General features: G+C 39.8%; 1 protein-coding gene across 1 annotated transcript in view; it reads right to left on the bottom strand.

Annotated features, from left to right (window-relative positions):
- TNKS (tankyrase) overlaps positions 1–21,885 on the bottom strand; it is a 138,109-nt gene that overhangs the window by 95,649 nt on the left and 20,575 nt on the right. Inside the window, 1 exon segment of the mRNA XM_039550356.1 lies at positions 10,072–10,167. Coding sequence (XP_039406290.1) covers positions 10,072–10,167 — 96 coding nt within the window.

The raw sequence follows: 21,885 nt of genomic DNA, 5'->3' as shown, positions 1-21,885 counted from the left end.
CAGCATAAACTCTCTCCAGGGTTAAAAAGCATATGTAAAATACAACAGAAGCAATGCGGTTCTATTTCAATCTTATATGTGGGACACTCTTTAAGTAGAGATACATGTACTAAGACTCCACATTAACACTCCACATGATGCCACAGTCAACTGTAGAGGGCTATCTGGAACATTTCTAGAAAGAAAACAGTCTCTTACAGGTTCAAACTATACTCTGTAACCTGTCCAATAAGGAAGAGGTTACAGCCATTTGCTTTAGATTACCTTCCTTCCCCTTCCCTTCTCTCCTCCATGTACTGCCCCTTCAACAGACCAAGTTGTGTGGATAGCCTCACAAACAAGTGTTTGGACACCGGCCTCGTGTCATGGCACAAAGGATGCACATCAGAACTGTGGTGCTTAGCCTGTGTGATGATATAAGTAACATGAGACTAAGTATAAGCTTCTTGTACCTCATTCATCTCTGGAAAGCTTTGTATATTAAACAACGATCTAACCAATGGCCATATGAAATCTAAACTGCAGCTGAGCCTCATGCATCTGACAATCAGACCACCTCATCAAATAAGTCAGGTCAATTCCATTTCCATTACATATGTCTAAAATTATAGAAGTTCTCTATGCCATGAAATTAATTTTGAAATAATTGAAGGTAGGTGGTCTAAGCACAGCACCACATGAAAGCCAAACAAGCTGAAGCTTTCAAGAAATTACTTTTTACAAGAAACCAATTGTAGACGGAGCTGGTAGCATTTCTGATAGCTGCTAGGAAAATAAAGGTTACTTAACAACTATGATTTAAACACTAGTTTCCAATTGTAATTCTGCCAACTTTGAATCCTTCAGGCTGAAATTCTTCTTGCTTATCTCAATCTTTTTTTTTATCTAGTTTTTTTTTTAATTATAAATTCACCACATCTGTAAGACAAAGAGTCTTTGTGCTGTCCACAAAGCTCATATATAATATTTTGTGTATTTGAATAAAATACAGAACTCTTCTACTCTGAGAAGAAACTTTAATATCTATATATTTTAGAAGAGAGACTTGAATGAGCCAAGAGTTCTGCCACATTTCAAACTTAGAAAAAATGCCCAGGATGGCCAGCCTGATAAATCCAGTCCATCTGTCTAAACTGTTGAAGACTACAGCTAGGATCACACAGATCCAGGGAAAAGCAAGTAGATACCTAGGCAAATAAGGGACAGGAAGAAAGGAGAATGCTGGGGAAAGTCTAAAAAAGGTGATGCTACAGGGGTCTATTTATATTAAAACACATTCCCATCCAATATCTGGTTAACTTTCCACGCATGCTAAACTCAACCTGGATGTATCTGCATTCCGCTATGACCATACACTTTCACAGGATCCCTGACTCACTCTCTGCATTCAGTATTATGAATAAGGACAGCACAACGAACTAAATCTTATCTGCACGACACCTGCTTTATTTATAAATGGGAAACCACATAGGAACTGCTGGAAGGAGCAAACTTAGCAGCAGAATCCAGTGCACATCACCAATCAGTTTATACCAGAGCATCCTAGGGTGAAATGGGATATCCAAGACAAATACATACGGTGTGCTTCAAGCCCAGCAAAAGAGCAAGACAAAACCTGGGGCATGGAAGTTGCAAAGAGCTTCAAACAAACCCAAAGAGCACTGTTACAGTCCTGAGTATAAATTGTCTGATCTAAGACAGAATTTTGAAGTCCCTTTAAATTTCAAAAGTATTAACTCCTTGGCAAAGTCCTACACTTTAACTTAAATTACATCAAGCACGCGTGTAGCAAAGTTAAAGCGGAAACAGAGTTTCTGACCCAACAAGGTGCCCTATGTCTCCAGAGAACTCAAATTGCATCCTGTCCCCATTACTCATCATGGCAGGAGCACTTCTCAGCTGGCAAGAACAAGCCCACTCTCACCACAACAAATGTGGTGCAGCAGCTCTGTACAGAAAGAGTGCCCAGCACAGCCACACTGTGCAGTCCTGATTCCTCCCCAGAGCATAGTCATCCATCCTGTTGAATGAGGCAGTGGGGAACAGTAAGCAGTCTCATAAGCAGGCTGTGTCCTAACACATGCATAAAAAAGCAAAATTGAGATTGTCTGCCTCTCCCATTTCTTAGTCAGTGTATTTTCATTATACAACATTAACATTCTTTTAGATTCATCTATTAAACCTGGAAAAACATCATCTTAAATGTTCTGTCCATGAATTCACAAACTCCACAGATTTCAGCTGTGACTGGCTCATCGCTTTCAATATTTAAATAAAGAAAACAAGTATCAAGGACTGCTCTAGAAGCTATGGCACAAGATATAAAAGCAATGGGAGCTTTTGTATGCAGGAATTTTCCTGCTAGCTAAAAATTCTTTCATAACAGTTCTATGCTTCTTACAGACTAAATTACGTATAAGAATCAAGCATAATACACAAAAACTACATTAAAATAGTTAAAATTGCAGCATGGCTATCCTACTCAGAAACAGAATCAAATACATGAGAAATTACGTGATGTAACATTCTCCATCCACTCAGTTCTTGCCACTGCACCTGGCTTATTATCACATGCAGTGCGATATATTTGTATACAGTGTGAAAAGGCCATTTTGGTACAATAATCCAGGAAGGTTAACCATGGGAAATGGAAAAATGTAGTAGAGATCAAAACTGTATTTGGTCTTAAGACTGGCAGAAATTGCTATGAAAATCAAAAATGTACAACATGGAATATACAAAAAAACCCCCGAACAATCAAAGCCTCAACTTAACAACGAACTAAATTACCTAATCAACATTTAGAGAAGGAAAAAAATCAATAAAGTATAAGATAGGTCGTGCTCAAGGCAAAACAAAAAGAAGATGAGTCCTCTGATGCACTATGGAAACAGAAAGGCTTCTTACATGTTTCTGCAATTATTTGTCCTAGGGCAGCATGAAAAATATATTTTGGATTCTTTACTTACAAGCTATGGATATCTTACTAGTTATTCTGTCCACATGAATAACAACAAACCCTGGGAGGAAATGCTTTTTTTCAATTTGATGTTGTAAAATTTCAGTGTGAAGTATAGGCTAAATAAATTTGTGTACATTAGGTTTCTGAAAGATTTCAAAGCATCCACAACTCCATATAACAGCAGAACTGAGAAACAGAAAACCAAAACACTTGATTTAGGTATTCTGTGAAAACTTTGAAAGATAATTTGTTCCTTTGGCAACTTAAGAGCTTGATTCCATTTGAAGAGTAAATATTACTGAACTGTTATAACAGTAAAAAGGAATAAAAGAGTGAAAAACCTTGCCAGGAGGATGGTGTAAATCAAACCCATGCTTTTCACAAAAGCACCAATCCTAAATCCCACAGCGCCTCTTCTTACTTGACTACCTACACAACAGACTACAGACTTTTAACTCCTTGCCTAAATTGAAGTTACAAAGAAAAATGAAAAGTTGCCTGATGTAGGCTGACACCCACATTCCAAAGAAGCTACTTCATGATACACATTAAGCTTAAAGGAAAGATAATGTTAATAGCACTTAACTCTAAAATATGGAGCAGGAGGAAAGAGACAAGCTCTCATTATCCTAAAATTAAGCCCTATGAAACGAGCATCCAGAGCTGAAATTACAATAGGAAGAAATCCAAGCACACTAAGGCATGGAAATGGACTTCAGACAGCAGAACGTACACACGAGTTCCCATAAATCCTTTCACAAGTCCCTCAATAAGAGTTTAAAGAAATTATGAAGTTATGGAGTCAGAACCAAAATACTTCAGACATTTAAAAGCTAGAATAACTTGTTTCCTTTAGGATAAAATACACTGCAACTTGTGTTAAATAACCCACCACACTAAAGGAAATATTTAAATTATTTAATTACCAGAGAAAAAACAGCAGAAGCTAGAAGGACCTAAAAGAAACCGAGGGAATGAGCAACAAAATGGAGTACTGACAAAGCAATAAACACTGCATGCATAATATAAATCACCCAGAATTATACTGGAGTATAAACCACAAACTTCAGAATTCGGAATTGCTTTAGAGGCTCCCATAAACCATTTAGCTCTTCTGTAATCAGAGAGGTAATAAAAAACAAACTTCGCCTGAATAAAACCTGGAATAACAAAATGCCATGGAAGCTATTAAATCACCACTCCAGAAGTCAATTGTGCTATACCAGATTTGAGCACAGTGCTCAAATCAAGATACATTGTCTTGAAATAATAATGCAGGGCTGGAAAGTAGAAAGAGAACCAGTGATCCCAGCAGTACCACCAAAGTGCAACTTCCTTTTCACTGAGGTGAAACTTTTTATGTCCACATTCTAAAGATCAAGAACAGCTCTTCTTGAAGAAGAAAGACAGCAGAAGTGCACACCAAGTATGGCACAACATCTAGAACAAAAAGAGGACTGTTTCATCTACTTTCCTCTTGATGAGAGAAAAAGGAAGTGTGAAATAGAACTGAAATGTGACCATGCCAGAACTGAGAAGACAGCATTTAATTCCTGGCTTGCTAAGAAACCTGTGCACTTTCTTCAAAGAGGGAAGTAGGAACTAGACCACACACTAAATGAGATTTTTAAAAACGAAACATTTATAAATACATCAAGATAGTTATCATTATAACATTCTCTAAAAAACAGAAGATGAGATTTAAAATCCATAGAGCTAGAGCTTCTAGATGAGGGCCACCAAAATGGTAGACTTTATGTTCTAGGTCTGTGCCACAAGTATCTTTTGCCCATATCTTTCCAAAGACTGGAAGAACAATTGCCCCAGCATTCCCAAAGGAAAGCTGATATTCCTCATAATGCTCCAGAAAGTAAGCGTATCTGATCACCATGGACTCCAAATGTAAAAGCATCACATGGCACTCATACCAGTGAACTAGAGCATATGGTTTATTTCCTCCTGTTAGGCCTTGGTAAAAAGGAAGAATAAACCTGCCTGAATGCTAAACAAGTAACAATCACAGAAACATACATTCAAACAAGTTCTGGAAAGGCTCTTCAGACCTCTTGCTTCAAGATGGGTGTCAACAGCTTATATGGAATAAGGTGAACGTTTTCTGCAGGTCAACGATATTCCTCAACTGCTGGATTTCTTGCTCTTTTCTGTTAGGCAGCAGATCCAGTGTCACTGTCAGAAAGGACAATGACCTAGACAAGTGGGTGGCCCAAACCATTCTAGCAGCGCCTGCCCTCCTTACAATGAAATCACTTTTCCTTTTGTACTGATGTTTATTATACTGTTTTGTAAAGACAGAAGCTAAACCTTGTCCAAATGATCTGATTTAGCACACACTATGTAAGAATTAGATCAATTAAAGGAAAGGGGGAGAAGATTGGCAGCTCCCAAAATGAAGTGCTATTGTTTATCCGGAAGGCCTTCAATACCCTAGGAGTACCTGGAAGGAAGTAAGACCAACCCAGAAGGAAATAGTTTTGGATTTGAGACAGTCAAGCTGTAAAGGTACCACAGGAAAAACAAAATTAACTCAAAACTAAAATTTCTTTTGCTGCTATTTTTAAAATGGCTAAGTTGTACCTAAAATCCATTTTCCATTCTCTGAAGTTCAGTAAACTTATTGTAGTGAAATACCAGATTTTTCCCTTCCTTGCAGGAAAATTATGCATAAATGGCAGTTCACTTCAAAAAGAATTGTGCAAATATATTTCAATATATGAACTATGCTCCCTGCTTAAATTAAAAAGTTGACATGAAAAATAGATGAAAACATGAATCCTCATTAACACCTCTAGTAACCTTAGCCCAGCTATACTTTCACTCATCAAGCTGTCCTTCACATCCGAAAAACTCAAGTGAGAAATGCTCAATAGGACCTAAAGCACTTTGTTTGTAAAAGACATTATTTCCACAGTAAGTAGGAAGATCAGAGTCTTGTTTAACTTTGAAAATTGATTCTATTAATAAACAAGACATTATTTCATACCTAAGAAATCTTACTTTAATCTAGAGATGCAGCAGTTTTCAGACTTTTTTCATTTTGATCTGTTTCAAGGGAGTAATCCTTGAAACCAACAAAAACCAACCCTGCAAAATGCTGGCATGAAGCAGACAAAAATATATTATCCAACAAAAATGCCTTCAGCTCCTGCTAACAGCTCCTTTGGAAACTGCTTAAGTACAAAGAATGACCATTCACATGAAGAAAGCATTTCTGAATAGCAGATAATACGGGGAGTAAGTGGCAAGAAAGCATCACTGTGTGGAAAAAAACAAACAAACAAACAAAAATATCATTCACATAAATCATTAACAATATGGCTCGTCCTATACTGTACAGGGAAGATATAAGAGGATGTTAGTCTTTAAAGAGGCAATAATCAGGGTAAGAAAACAATGAAGACTAATATGACTTGTAGTGCAAAAGCTCCCAAAGGCCCTGTTCTGGATGGGAGTGCCACAGTGCTATGTATGGCAACAAAGATGAGTCCCCATCTCAGAAACCACACACCCCAAAGACAATTAAACTAAAATAAAATAAACTTGGATATTAATCTGACGTATTTAACAGCTCTTAGATGTTCTTAGATATGATATATTTTTGGAGCCTGTAGTACCACTTCAGCCTAGAGAAAAAGAGGATTAGAATCCTTTTTCTGACAACATGATTCAGGGAACAGTACGGGATGCTAAGTAAGAAGAAACAAAATATTCACCCTTTCAAACACGAAGTGTTTGGTTCACACAAATGCTGCTAATCCTGCAAAAGGAGGAAAATAGACTGCTTTCTAAGTAGTAAAAAGCAGATTCCTCAATTACGTAACTTCTTTCTTTTTTTTTTTTTAAGAAGGTGGTACTGGGTGTTTAATTTCTATAAAATTCACTTTATTCTAAAATTTTCTAAGTCCACTTCCATCAAAATATTAGCTTTTCATCTGCATTATGTATCCTTATAAAACACATATTTTAAGAGGATGTTGCAGGAAAATGGCTGGAAGTCATGCCAGAAACTACTGCATTACATATCCTTTCTGCAATCCAAGTGAAAATAAGAGTATACATTATTCTAGCCTGGAAGACAGAAAAGAACAAGTCATTGTGGATTCAGCATTTGCTGCCAGAACAGCAGAAATGGTTTTTATGCAGCAGGAATTTCCCTTTTAAAACACATACAGAACCCTTTGTCAAACTGAAAAGGTCTAATCAATTACCAACAAATTTTCTGTTTACTTTTGCTGCACTGGAGGTCAAAGGGAGACTGTAATCACAGTTCATTCGCAATGCAATTAACACAGATGCACAAACCTATGCAAATACTCGGTCAAAAAAGTTTTAAGAGGAACCCATGTTCTCAACAATCAATACAGTAGCAATGTGGAAAAGTCTATTATGGTCATACAGCCTATCATGTTTCCTGTGGGGAAAGGCTGAGAGAACTGCGGCAGTTCAGCCTGGAGAACAGAAGGCTTTGGGGTGACCTAACTGTGGACTTCCAGTACCTGAAGGGAGCCTACAAGAAAGATGGGGAGAGACTTCTTACAAGACAGCGTAGAGATAGGACAAGGGGAAATGGAGTCAAACTGAAAGAGGGTAGGTTTAAGTTGGTTGTTGGGAAGAAATTTTTTACTGTGAAACTGGAACAAGTTGCCCAGAGAAGTTATGGATGCTCCATCCCTGAATATGTTTAAGGTCAGGTTGGATGGAGCTCTAAGCAACCTGGTTTAATGAAAGGTGCCTTCTGTCCACAGCAGGGGGGTTGGAACTAGATGATCTTTAAGGTCCCTTCCAACCTAGGACATTCTATGATAGACACAGATAGAAAAAGGAATCCAAAGTAACAATGAGAGCAGCCTTGACACGCATGCTGCTTAAAGATTCAAACACAGTGACAAATTACAGACTGTGTTCCACTCCCAGAAGCTCTAAATATGAGCATTCCTAAAATCCCACCATTCAATACTAAATACTGAAAATTAAGTTAATATATCCTACTCATCCTTAATCCAGTAATACCTTTAAGTTCTGATGCACCTAATTGCAAAGCATTGCTGTAGCTAAAGATTATCCCCAGCCAGATAGATCCTAAGAAATCCCTTAAGACCCCTTTTTCCAGAGGGATGAAGCAAGACCTGAAAGTAACAACATATGGAAAACGCATGAAAAATAGCAGCCTAACAGAGATACTATAAAGCAGGGCAACACGCAGAAAAATACAGCTCTTAATAGCTAGCTTCCATTTAAATGACATCTCCAGTGTTAGGTTTTTCAGTTAATTATGCAGCTACAGCCCAAGTCCAGCCCTGATTGAACAGCTTGGAACTCAGGTACACAGCACAGAGCCCAGCGTAGCCAAGAGCCACCTTGAGGACAAAGCTAATAAAACCAAAAGCTGATTTTCTTGCTGGGAAGAACAGACACATACAAAAACAATGTCTTTTTATGAACAACTAAACGTGTATAGCCCCATGTGTGTCTACATGCACAGCCTGGTAACATTCATTGGCTGCAGATGGCTTCAGTCAGTGATGTTGTGTGTGAGGCATTAGGAGTGAGCCCAGAGACGGGCGCTGGCTGCACTTCACAGGATGTTCTCAGAGGGCTGCTTTGAATCCATCTCCACTTGTTTGCTATGACACATTGCCCTCTCCCCTGCCCGAAGCACAAGGTGATCTAGTGCCCAGAGAAATCATTGGAGCAGACATGAGGTCACAGACTTTCCTAATCTCCTACCATTCCTCTACTATCCTGAAGTTGCATAGCCCGAAGAGCAGCTTGGGGCCTGTAACCCCCACACTGTAGGTACGACAAGTTCCCCACAAGTAAGTGTCATATGTCCTTTAACACTTCTGAGGTACTTTGACTCCCTGGTGCCCTCTCTATCTTCAGCATCTGTACAACTGTATCCATTAACAGCCAAAAGTCAGATTAACCTGCTCAGCACAGCTAACATTAGTGTTAACACTGTAGGAATGTGTTTATATTTGACACAAAGTAATTAAAGTAAATCATATGTATTTAAAGTATGCTGTTCCAAAAGCGCTCTCAAATCACTGCAGCGCTGTAGATAATTATGTATAGCACTCAGCACACTGAAAAAAGAAGATGAGGAAATGTTCTTGACAAAGTGAAGGGAGCTGGTGTGCTCTGAACATAATCTGAAGAAAGAATACGGGTGTTGCATAGCACATAACCTATAAATTAAGCTGTCAATAAAAAGAGAGAGAGAATAGGGGAAATAAAGGCAAAAAAAACCCCCAGCTATTCTGTCAAATGAACCTCAGCTGTTGAATCCCTTTCTATAAATCTAATTGTATATATTTTAAAATCCAATATTACTTTGTTCTAAACATTATTTCCTAGATGTCAAAATCAGCACAGAGGACCATGTATTTCTTGATACTGATTTGACAGGCTACTATATTATACTTTTCATGCTTACTGGTATGCCAGAACAGTTATTTATAAAAAAATCAAAGATCTGTAAATACAAAGTTATATCTGTAGGATATTTTCATGAAACATTGTTTTGCAGCTAACAGACCCTAAAACAGAAAAAAATTGGTAGATGAGAAAAGGCTCAACCCAAAATGACTAACAAGGTAGAGGAAGGAAAGAGCAGCATGTGAATCTGCAGCAAAATTTAATGTAAGTATTGAGCTCTGCAATCGGTAGCAGGTTGTCTTTCAGATCACAAGTACTTTTATAGTTACACAAACGTCCTTGCTTGCCTAACAGTGAAGGTCTTGAAACAACTGACCTGATTTTTTTCCTATTTTTTTTTCAGGGGCTAGGGGATCCTGTTTAATCTGTCTATTGGGTATCAATTAAAAAGAAAAAACCCAGAGAAATACAGTAAATAACAAATGATATTTTAACAGAAAATTACAGCACTAGCATAAGTAGAATAAGCAAACCTATAGCAGAGCAGCACAGCAGATTAACAACAATTACATCAACATGAAATCTGGTAAAAGACAGTTTTAAAATGCTCTTACACAATAGAAAATCTGGAAAGGCAGAAGGCTCTTCTGATGCTGAACTTATACACACAAAATAAACTCAGGTAATGCTGCTGAGAGATGTATGCATCTTACCCGTGAGTACAGCTTTTGCTGAAGGGTCTGCCAGATCCAGTGCAGATTTCCCATCGGTGTTCCGAATGTTTGGATCAGCTCCGTGCTGCAGCAGCACTGTGCAGGGAAAGCAGAAACAGTATCTTACCTCAGGTATACACAGGTTATTTACTGTTAAGTGTCTCCTCGGCATGATGAAGGCATAAACAAACATTGCACAGTTTTCTTTATTTTTCCTTCTGTTCTTTTCTCCCTCTTTTTTTTTTTTTTTGGTTAAGCACTGCAGCAAAGGATCTTCTCCGGACTAAGGCTAAGTTGGCAAGTTAAGATATAGTAAGACCACATGACTTTGCATGATAAACATAAACCCCGAATCTCTTGCAATAGTCGGGTTTGGGTTCCTCCTGACAGCTAGCCAGTATGCTGTGCATTCACTGACTCACACTGGGAAGTCTGCTGTGGAACCTGCTTCTGCCTTTACTACCACTACTGCTGCTTGTTACCACTCCCGTTCCTTTTCCAGCTGAATATCCCAAGTTACCCCGCCTCTATAAATCAGCAGTACTCCAGCCTTTCAGTGGCTCATCACTTGCACAGGAAAACTTAACCACAGCGTATCAGCTCACCTTCAAGAAGTGTGACAAACAGGGTAAGATGTGTAACCTGGTACCCTGCAGACTGGATGTTCAGAGGCTGTTATTTTCACTGGTATTTCTTTACCCTACTAATCCTATAAATACATGAAAGTTGAAGTACATAAAAATACTTAGAATGCAATATGCAGCCACAAGGCTAGGAAGGCATTGATACAGTAAATTATCAACTAGAAAAGTTCATTTAAAAAATCCCACTATTTCACCTGTGAACTCTTTTGAGAAACAACATAATGCAATACAGATCACCACCTTTCAATATCAAGACATTTTGTACAGAACTGGAAAACAAAGCCCATGGCAACATTAGAGGCCTGACAAAAAGGCCCCAAATGTCATGCAAAATAAGCACAACATATTACAAATTCAGAGCAACACACTTATGTTGTAGAAGTGTCAATAACAGGACAGTATACAGAGACTCAAGGTCAAGGAGACAAGTAATAAAAACCAGCAGACATTTATGGTTCCTCACGTAACCACATCTGTTGAAATACAGCTGGACTGAAGAAGACAAGGCAAAGAAATAGTTGCAAACAGTTTTTGTAACTAAGGGAATAAAAATACTTCATAGACAGAATTCCCCAGGAAAAACATAACCCAGTTCAGAACAAAACTAATTACTGATATTTTGTGTGTGTATGTATATATAAATATAAAAAACTTTAACTAGCAAAACATTTCTCAGAAAAACTTTTTTCTGAATTAAAAATTTAACTGGTAGTATTGTTTTTATTCAAACCTCTTTTGTTATACATTTCTGACTTCAAATTCTTTTAACATTGCCAAATTTCATATATTTTAGCTTACAGGATGCAATGCTACATGCTTGCCCCCAAGCTGAATTTTTGCCAAAGTTTGGTGCTTCAGTGAAGTAAATTGACTTATTTTACACTTTGACAAGAAGGCGCAATTGCCTGATCTTTTTGAAAGAAGACTCAAGTAGGAAGCCTAGGAAAAACCTAGGCTTTTTTGTTTGGTGGTGGGTTTTTTTCCCCCATGTTAAGACAAAAACACCAAAATGGGGGGCGGGGAGAGGGCGAATCAGCTAGCACGTGCTCACTGAATCTTGTTAGGATCTGGCACCTACGTTTCTGAAGACACCATCTGTGCCATACATGCTACCACCCACTGAGGGATCTTACTCACGGACAGGTTTGAGACTGAGCCAGACTCTCAAGCCACTCAGGCACACTCCAGTAGGAACAGGCAAACATGACCTTTTGCAGATTCTTTTAAACACAATAGGCAGTATAGGAACTAAGTATGGAGAGACAGACTCTGTATCTCCCATCTCTCTTCTCTTGGACCCTGTTAGTGACTCTCTATACCCAGGGAGAGGGAAGCCATTTGTCCCAAGAGGCATCAGGGTAAGAGTAGTAGCCTGAAAGACAGTACCAGCAACTAATTGTCTATCAAGAGAAAGCAGGCAGTACAAAATGATGAAACACAGCACAGCACTGACCAGACAAGAAGACAACAAAGGGTTCACACAGCAAAAAGCCTCAGTCAAAGAGCTAGGAGAGAAAACTGAAAAAGATATGGCAGGGGAAAAGATAATAGCCCAGAAAAAATCCATGAAGAAAGACCAAGAGATAGAAATGACTGGGATCTGACCAGTTTGGAGGTTTGGACTAGCACATGAAGCCCTGTTGAGGCAGGTTAGGGCAAGAAAGGTGACTTTAAAAAATGATAGCTAACAGGTGTAGAACTCTCAAAGGCATCTACAACTGCCTGAGCCCAGTGTTAAAACAGAAGCACGTTTTCAAGTCTCTTGATTCTTCCATCCTATGCAAACCAACCAAGAGTGCTTCCCTGCTACTTCTGCTGGCACACACAGATGACAACACCACAGTAACTGCTTCCAGCTCCTCTCCTGGCCAAGAGGACAAAGGATTATGCAGTGTATCTGACCTGTTCAGTCGTGCTAATGAACCATGAAGGATTTGGCCAAGGCTTACAACACACAATTTCTGTGTCCAGTTTTTAGGGGTTTTTCTAAAACTTAGGCAAATACATTAAAAATTTACTAACAAGGCTTAAGCTGGTTCCCTGCAAACACCCTGAATTATTGACTGCCTGTGGAACACACATTTAATGTGGCCAAACCAGGTTCAGAAAAATAACCTATCAGAACTCAATTGCTGTAATCATGAGACTCATCCTTCTTTTCTCTGCAATCATTCATCCTACTCGTCCTCCAGCTTCTCCAACAGCCAGGGGTATGGTTCTGCAGATACTGCCCTTTTTCAGTCCTAAGAAAACATCTACACCATGAAATGACGACAATGGCATCTTGGAAAACAGAACCAATCATATAAATAAAGACTGTATTAGAATGCATATGAATAAAGGAAGCAAAAATAGTCAATTGACTATTTGATTCTAACGTCTCCATACTTTTAAAGCACATAATCACACCAAAAGATATCCCAGTGAGCAATGTTGTCATCAACAGGAGCTAACAAGAGAAATCCAGCATTTGATGTTTAGCCTATCAGTGTGACACAGCTGTACTTCTATACCTGGCAAACCCCAGGTAACTTCTAATTGAATGTTCTCCTGCGTGTTCAAAACCTTTAACACTTTAGCCCAAGACAGTGTCTTCTAACCACAGGGTATGTGAGATCTAGACACAGTGTGTCTCTCTAAATTTCCTTTTCAATACGCCAGGGATGTGTAAAAATTTCAAGATAGATCTCCTGTGTGGGGAAAAACGTTCCTGCTATAAAGAAACACAACAGAACAAGCCATTCTAGCTAATTGTAGCTATTTTGGATTTCAAACACTGCACGTTAGTTTTAGAGGATAGTTTCTGAGTAGCCTGAAAAGGGAATGTGGAAACAGTTTCCATCAAGAAACTTCTGTTTCAGTTCTGTACATTTAACAGGCAAGTGTAAGGATGTTGTGGCAAAAATTAACTCCTGAAGCTTTGTTAATTAGCACATTTGGATATGCTGGTTTGTCTCCTCTGGACAATGGGGACATTGGGGTATATTATTTTTCTGTATTGGAGGCAGTGCCCTTAATAATCTCACAATACCATTAACAGGCTATCCTAGCCTTTTCTACAGACCATATTGTACAAACAGTATAAAGAAGCTCTTCTTTTTGTTAAATCTTCACACTGCATATGGACATCAAAATCCTGTAACCTTAACTATAGTACAAACAGACTGGTTTGGAGTTATATTTTTACCCTCACTGCAACTGCTAAAATACTTCAGGTTCTGATTTTCACATACTATCAGAAATGCCTTATTTAATTACACTGCTATTATACCAGATCAGTACTAAAGACAAGAAAGGCCATAAGTCTTACTACATTAAAAAAAAAGTTACTGTATTGAACAGAGCATATACTACAACAATCATTTCAGATTAGTGCCAACTCGCTACAGCGGGAAGAACCCTAAAATTAAACACTTGGCCCACAGCCTCCTGGCATAGGTATTCTGAACTGTGAAGTTAACCAACACAACCTCACTTGGCTGTCAAGAACAAAAATTTTTACATTTGGTAGCTTCAACCTTCACATTTTCACCAACAAGGTATGGCAATAACTTCCCTGGTAGCTACACATCAACAAGCGACAAGTATGTTTTTACTGGGGTGGGGAGAAGGAAGTTTGTCTACATAGAAACCATCACCCAAGTACTTAGTCCTTCCTCTTTTATACTGCCAGTATGAAAGTGCCCCAAATGAAATCACTTTTGATTGAAACACGTAAGTACAATGGAAATAGAATAGGGAATTTGTTCATATTAGCACAAAGATCAGAATAGTTCAGTTAAGACTTCTCTAGGCCCCAAATCCACAGCTTCCTCACTATCCCTACAGGAATGCTGATGGAAAAGTTCACATTTGGTTTCAAATCGGACGCATGCAATTACAAAAAAAAAGGCACATTCAAATTTTTGAGTGTTGAGTGAAAAATGCAAGAACAACAGACAGACCTTGCAGAAGCATATGTACTTCAAGCTGCCTAATGCTTTTAATTGTATTTCCAGACCTGCCCACAGCTCTACCATTGCCTACTCTCTCCCCACCAGCTTTTTATCACTGCACCCCACTGCCTTGTGCTTGGAGTCCCTTCCAGCTAGCCCAGCTTTAGCACATACTCTTCCTTCCCCCTTTTCAAGTTTGACTTCTGGAGATGATCTCCAAAGGTTCTTTTCAAACCATATTACTTTAGCTTTATCTACTTACTCCTGAAGAATCAAGGTACAGAGGACACAGCCTAAGAAAAAGGCCTCTTTTTGATTACAACATAGGCGCTATCTTTCATATCTCTAAATGACACCTCTAGAGCTGATCAGTCTCTCACTTACCTGAGGTCCCAGGAACACACACACCTCTCAGTCTAAGTCTCGTGTAGGATATGTTTCCAAGCTGACAAGAAACACAGTGTGCTCATTTACCTCCACATTCTGAAAACATCTAGACAAGACCCTGGAATGCAAAGTATTAACTTCTTTCAGCCAATGCTAAATGCATCTCCTCCCCTAACTATCAGTACATGTAAATCAAACCACTAAAGTTTTGAAGCTTTTCTCTTGTTACAAGAACACCAGTTTCTTGCCTAGATACTATACTTCTGTGATCTAGAGCCAATAATTCCATTTTGGCAAGTTACTAGATACATAAGCCTCTTCGCTAAGTGACTATATATAACAGAAGTTGTAGCACCCCACTCTTAGCTTCATGAAATTGAATATATGAGATATTGCTAGTAATATTAACCATCACTGATTAACTTCCGCCTCTGTAAGCAAACCCAGTCTCGCCTGTGTCATGGAGAAACAGGCTGTACTCATCAGCCACTGGAATTATGAAGAGAAAACGTGAGAGACAGTATCACTACAGAGGCTGCACAGAGCTCCAAGGTTTTAAGTATTGCTACTGGACCTGATGACATCCACGGCCTCAAACACCACTGCCAGCTCAGTCAAGAGGAGTTGGGAAAGAAAGGAAACAGATCCTATGCTCTTGACTGCCCCTCTATAGTGAATGCTGTCAAAGTTGAATGAGGAGAGGATTATGGAGCAGAAAGGCTAAGCACACCAAAGCACATAGTTCAGAGTCAGGATAGGATAGAGGCAATAACCAGACGTATCTGGAATTACTGCAGGTAGATTATTGATAAGAAGACATGATAACCTGGTGGCAGACCAGGGACAGGAGTGTCCAGAAGGCTTCTGAACATCTCCAGAGAAGAAGACTTCACGACCTCTCTGGGCAACCTGTTTCACCTAGACCACAGTGGCAGAATTGCCATATCCAGCCCTGTGCTGCCCACGCTGCTTTGGGTGGCTGCAAATGTTTGGTCAGGCAACAAGGCAGATCAGAGAAGCAATCATTTGCCCATCCTCATGCAGCAACATGACATGCGCTGGTTGGCACAAGAAAGGACAGCACAAGGACACGTGCTGGTGACAGGAGTTGAGAAGAATCATTTTGTGTTTCTAGTTTAGAGTATACCTAACATTACCTGCTGGGTCAGTGTGAGTTGCTAGCGCTTCCCATCATTTGGCCTTCTCTACTTCCCTTGTTCAGGGCATTCCAGTTTCCCATTAGCCCAGACACCAGCTTGTTCCCAATGAACCAGAATGTTGGTTTTGTTCTTTGTCGGGGCCAGACAGAACAAGAGACAAATACACTCACAGCAGTAATACAAAGCAGAAGCTTACAAAAGCAACGCTAGGCTCCTCTATGCCAAAACAAAAAATTTTAAAGGGAATTAGGTGGTGTTCCCCAATAGCATAGACAGAAACAAGAGTTCTCACAGCAGGAGGGAGCAGCAGACAAGTAGCAGAGAAAAGGTGATAAAAGTTCTGAGCAACAGAGAAAAGTCAGAGACTGCTGATATATTAAGAACCAAGAGGGAAACACCTGTGAAATGCCTCAAAGGAATTATGGCATGGTCCTCTAAGAAGGTGACAAGGTCAGTGACACAGCTGAAGTGTCTCTATACCAATGCACACAGCATGGGTAGCAAACAGGAGGAGCTGGAAGCCACTTTGCAGCTACAAAGTTACAATCTAATCGCTATCACTAAAACATGGTGGGAAGGACCACACAACTGGAATACTGAAATAGATTATAAACTGTTCAGAAGGCAAAGGCAAGAAAGGAAAAGCAAGCAGGTGGCTGCCCTCCAAGTTAAAAAAAAAAAAAAAATGGATTGACTCTAGAGAGCTGCCTTGGAAAAAAAGCAGTGAAAAAGTTGAGAGCTTATGGCTAAAAATTAAGGGCCAAGCCAACAAAGTAAACGTCATGGCAGGTGTTTACTAAAGCCTACCTCATCAAGGGGAGCTTGTTGATGATGAGTTCTTCCTTCAGCTACAGAAGGTGTCATGTTTGCAGGCTCTTATCCTGCTGGGAGACTTCAATCACCCTGACATCTGCTGAAAAAGCAGCACAGTAAACCGTAAGCAGTCCAGGAGACCCTTGGAGTGCAATGAGGATAATTTCTTAATCCAGGTGACAGACAGCGCAACTAGAGGGGAAGCATTATTAGACCTGCTGCCTACCAACACAGATGAACTAATTAAGTATGTCAAGATTAGTGGCAGACTGAGCTGCACTGGTCATACCCTGGTGGAATTCACTATCATGATGGATACAGACCAGGTGAAGAATAGAGTAAGGACTCCAAATTTTAAGAGCGCACTTTCAGTTGTTGAATGAATTAATGGACGGGATCCCCCACGGAACTGCCCTCGGGGACAAAGGAACTGAACAGAACTGGCAGCCCTTTAAGGACATTTTTCATAGAGCCCAAGAGCTCTCAATTACCACATGTAAGAAAACAGGCAAGGGAAGCAGGAAACAAACATGACTTACTAAGGACCTCCTGGTCAAACTAAAGTGTAAGAAGGAAATGCACAGTACTACAGGAACACTGGCTAGAAAAGGGAAGATTAAAGTAAACATGTCTCCTCTTGATAAATAAGACACGAGAACTATTGACAACTGATATGAAGAAGGCTGAGCTATTCAACAGCTTTTCACCTCAGCTTTCAATAGTAATCTCTCTTCCCACATCTCTCCCTTCCCTGAACCTCAAGGCTGGGACGGTAGACTGCAGTTCCCTTCGCTCTAAGTTCAAGACCACCTGAGATACCTGAACATAAGTCCATGGGACCCAGTGAGATGTATCCCAGGGTCCTGAAGGAATTGGCTGATGTTGAGATGCCCAAGAAATTCTCAATCACATCCAAGAAGTCTTAGCAGTAAGGCAAATCCCCAGTAACTGGAAAAAGGAAAACGCCAGACTCATTTTGAAAAAAGGTAAAAAAAGGAGGACCCTGGGAACTAGCAACCAGGCAGCCTCACTCCACATCCAGTAAAATCATGGAACATTCCCTTGGAAGACACATCAAAACACATGGAAGACAGGGAGCTGCTTACAGACAGAAAGAGCACATCATGCCTGACTAATTTGGTAGCCTTCCACAATGAAATGATTGCATTTGTTGACAGAGGAAAAGCTACAGATGTCATCCACCTGAACTTCTTGCAAGGCTGGAACAGGTTGTCCAGGGAAGTCGTGGCTACCCGTCACTGGAAGTGTTCAAGGTCAAGCTGCCCAGGGCTTTGAGCAACCTGATCTGGTGAACACCATCCCTGCCCACGGCAGGGGATGTGGACTACATGATCTTTAAAGGTCCCTGCCAACCCAAATCATTCTATGATTGTAACCCTACAGGACAGTACCTGGAGATCCACAGTTTTAAAATGTATAGATAGATGGTCTTAAATGGTCATTTTCAAGTAAAAGAAAGCTACCTCTAGTTTAAAAATGCTACTTTGACCAAGCTCTTTAGATTAAAGAAGTCCCAAATGTAATCCAGATGAATACAGCACCTGCTTGCATGTTTCTGTTACCTTGTCATTAGATAAACAATTGCAGCAGCTGCGGGGGGCATCAGTATGTGGGAGGAGACAATACACACAGACAGCACGGCATATGGCTCTCCTAGCAGAGGCATTTCTTGCTTTACAGCTAAAATGACCATTTGGTCCATCAGGGTCAGAGGATAGCCATATCAAGTATCTCCCTTTATTGACACAGATCTGATCTTTGAAAGGCAGGTTCTCATGAATCCATACGCTGCAGAAACTGCACTAGTTCCTACAGTAACAGGATGCAATACCAAATTGAGCAGAGGCCCAGTAAAACATTAAGTGGAAACAACACTTAGAGGTCAGGTTCCTCCAGCTTAGTTGAGCAATTCACAGAAACAGGCTTCAAGGCAGCAGTAAGAAAACAAAGAAGCATCATGAACAAGGTCTCCCAGTACCACCTTTTTGCTTGCTCGTTTTGAAGGGAAAAGAAGGATCTAGACAAAAAGAAAATTACAAAGCATCACTTTGAAGGGACTTTAATTTAATTTAACTCTTTAATTTTTCAGAAAGACTCTTTTGTTTCAGTCATTGTTCGCCCCAGAAGTACTTTCAGACTTCACTCAATGAAGTTTCAACCTCTTAGCAAGACAACCTGACTCCCTGTCTACATCTACATACCATAAACCTCACTTCTCTACGAACTGCAAGACTTCAATGCATTCCAGACTTAAGTTGGCCCTAGATATTCCAGAGATCAGATTTATGTAATCAAACCAAGGTAAAGGGAAGGGATCTGAACCAGACAACCAAAACCACAAGTATCATAGCCACAGCAAGAGCTCTTCCAGCAGGGGAAGAAGATACTTTTTTGAGCGGCTCCCTCCTCCCTCTGTGATTGCCATCAAGTCTCTCCCCAGAAGTAGGTGCATCCTGAGTTACAAAATCCTGAGTAACATGCTCTAGGGAATCCTGCTTGAGTAGGGAAGTTGGACTGGATCACCTCCAGTGGTCCTTTCCAACCTTACTCACTCCATGATTTTAACTATGACTAGTTTTCTGTATGTAGGAAGCACTACAAAATTGCTCCCTGGTATGCCAGTTCTGCCTACCTGTGATTAAATATGCATAGAAAAAAAGAACATGAAGAAAGTTCCAGAGCCCGTAGGCAGCACAGCAGAGGCTGATAATATCCTTCTGCCCTTAGAGAAAGAGCCAGAGTAGATTGCTCAGCCTACATGAACAGCAATTCAAAGCCTTGATCTTGCCTGGACTTAATGAAGTAAATATTCCTGTTTCATTTTTTTTGATGTAACACTTTTCATGCTAAAATTTTCCATTCCAGCTATGAGTGAGACCAAAAGTATATGCAGGTTATGCAGAATGCAGTCTTCTAGAAAGCAACCTCAAAACCTAAGTGCAATTGCAGTTCTTTTGTTTGTTTGTGGTTTTTTTACATCATGCAAGAGACAGTGCTGTCATTCCAAGACACTTTCCCCAAGAACACTGTCTGCACAAAAAGCTGTGTAAAGGAAGTATAAAGGAAGCTTTGGGAGTTCCACAATGAACCTGCAAAATCAAGAACTCTAGCAGCTTCAGCTACCAAAAAAAAAAAAAACAAAACCCAAAGAAAAAAAGAACAAAACCAAAAAACCTTGCATTGAGCTAATAAGCAATGAAAGACAGCAAGACAGTACACTAAGCATTTATTTAATCCCAGTTATTTGCAGCCATGCACATGCACTCCTGAATCACAGTGAACACAGTGAATCACAGACTGATGGTGGTCAAAGGGACCTCTGTCAATTATCCTCCCTGCTGCAGCTGAGCCACCTACACTCAGTTGCCCAGGACTCTGCTCAAACGGCATTTCATTACCTCCAAGGAAGGACACTCCACAACTTCTCTGGGCAACCTCTCTGGGCGAAAGTGATTAGATGCCCTCCCGGATGGCAAGAAGCATTTCCTGGTGCACAGAAGGAACCTCCCAAGTTTCAGTTTGTGGCCATTTCACGAAGGGGCTTAAGAACCACATCGAAGTGTGTTTAAATAGTCACCTGGAACACATATACTGTTGAGTGTGCAAAATGGAACAGAAAACCCTTTCATCAAAAGGACTCCAAAAAAATCTAACAAAAACATTTAGCCCATTTGCAGATGGTATGGATTGAGGACTCACTACACAACAACTAAATCACAACCCTCTTCCTTGCAAGCAACAATTCTGAAGCTACTTAAGTTTCTAAGCATTCAGTTTAATATACTATACTGAACAGCTAGAAATCTTAACTGCTGGCCTGCCCTACTGTCTGAGCAATTTACATTTTCATCTATATCCCAACCTGAAAGGTGCTTTTAGGACAAGTCTTCACTGCTTGGTCCCAATTTAACTTTTCTCTGAACTAATTCACCTTTCTACTTCAAGTTTTATTCAAATAAATGTCAGCTATAATCCCGACATCCCACTTGACAGATTAAGAGCCTTGCTTTCAGAGTCCTTGAAAAGCAAAAGCAGTCACCGAGGCAAATCAGGTCAACAAACAGCATCCTAAGAGGAAAAGGAATTGAGAAGAGTTAAGAGAAACCAAAGATAAATTCTAATCTCCTGCGTAAGGTAACCATTTCTTTCAGGTGAAGTCTGAGGGAAAAAAGTTCTGGAAGTCAAGTTATAGATTGCATGTGAAATTAGCTGTGTGGCTATCAGAGGGCGCTATTTGCCAGTCCACCAAAATCTAACACTCGAGAACCAACATGAAAAAAAGGATCTTAAAAGTTTCTTAGAACCTGTCCTGGATCTACCATTTTTCCAAAACAGAAAAGCATCTGAAAAAACATTAATTGAAAGGATTTAAACCCTAGCAGCAGCTCTCATCCCACCATTCAGTGAGGCAAGTACAAGATGGGGAAAAAACCAACCACCAAACCCCAAAACAACTGTCACATTCCACAAGCACATTCCTCCTTTTCCAGAGGTGAATTTCAGTGCCTACCAGCTTTCAACAACACACAAGTCACAGATGGTGTCTTAGTCATACCCCTATGGCACATACAGAGTGACATTTTGATGTGATTAAGAGCTAAAACTCTTTAGATTAAAGAAGTCCCAAAATGTAAAATAACTTTTGCATATTTTGCATAAACTTGAACCTCGCGTCAATTTTGTAAATTCATCATTAGTCCACAACATAGCTACCAGATGTTTAAGAAATATAAGTAACATATGAAATCTTAGGAATAACAACTTGTTCAGTCCATGAAAATGTGGTTAAAGCTACAGTTTAGCCAGATGACACGAGTATTCTCAAAAATTCTGTTTATGAAGTAAAATGAGGAA

Source organism: Corvus cornix, chromosome 4 (assembly GCF_000738735.6).
Source record: "Corvus cornix cornix isolate S_Up_H32 chromosome 4, ASM73873v5, whole genome shotgun sequence".
NCBI lineage: Eukaryota > Metazoa > Chordata > Aves > Passeriformes > Corvidae > Corvus > Corvus cornix.
The sequence above is the reverse complement of the archived record's forward strand: the minus strand, read 5'-3'. Positions and strand labels throughout refer to the sequence as shown.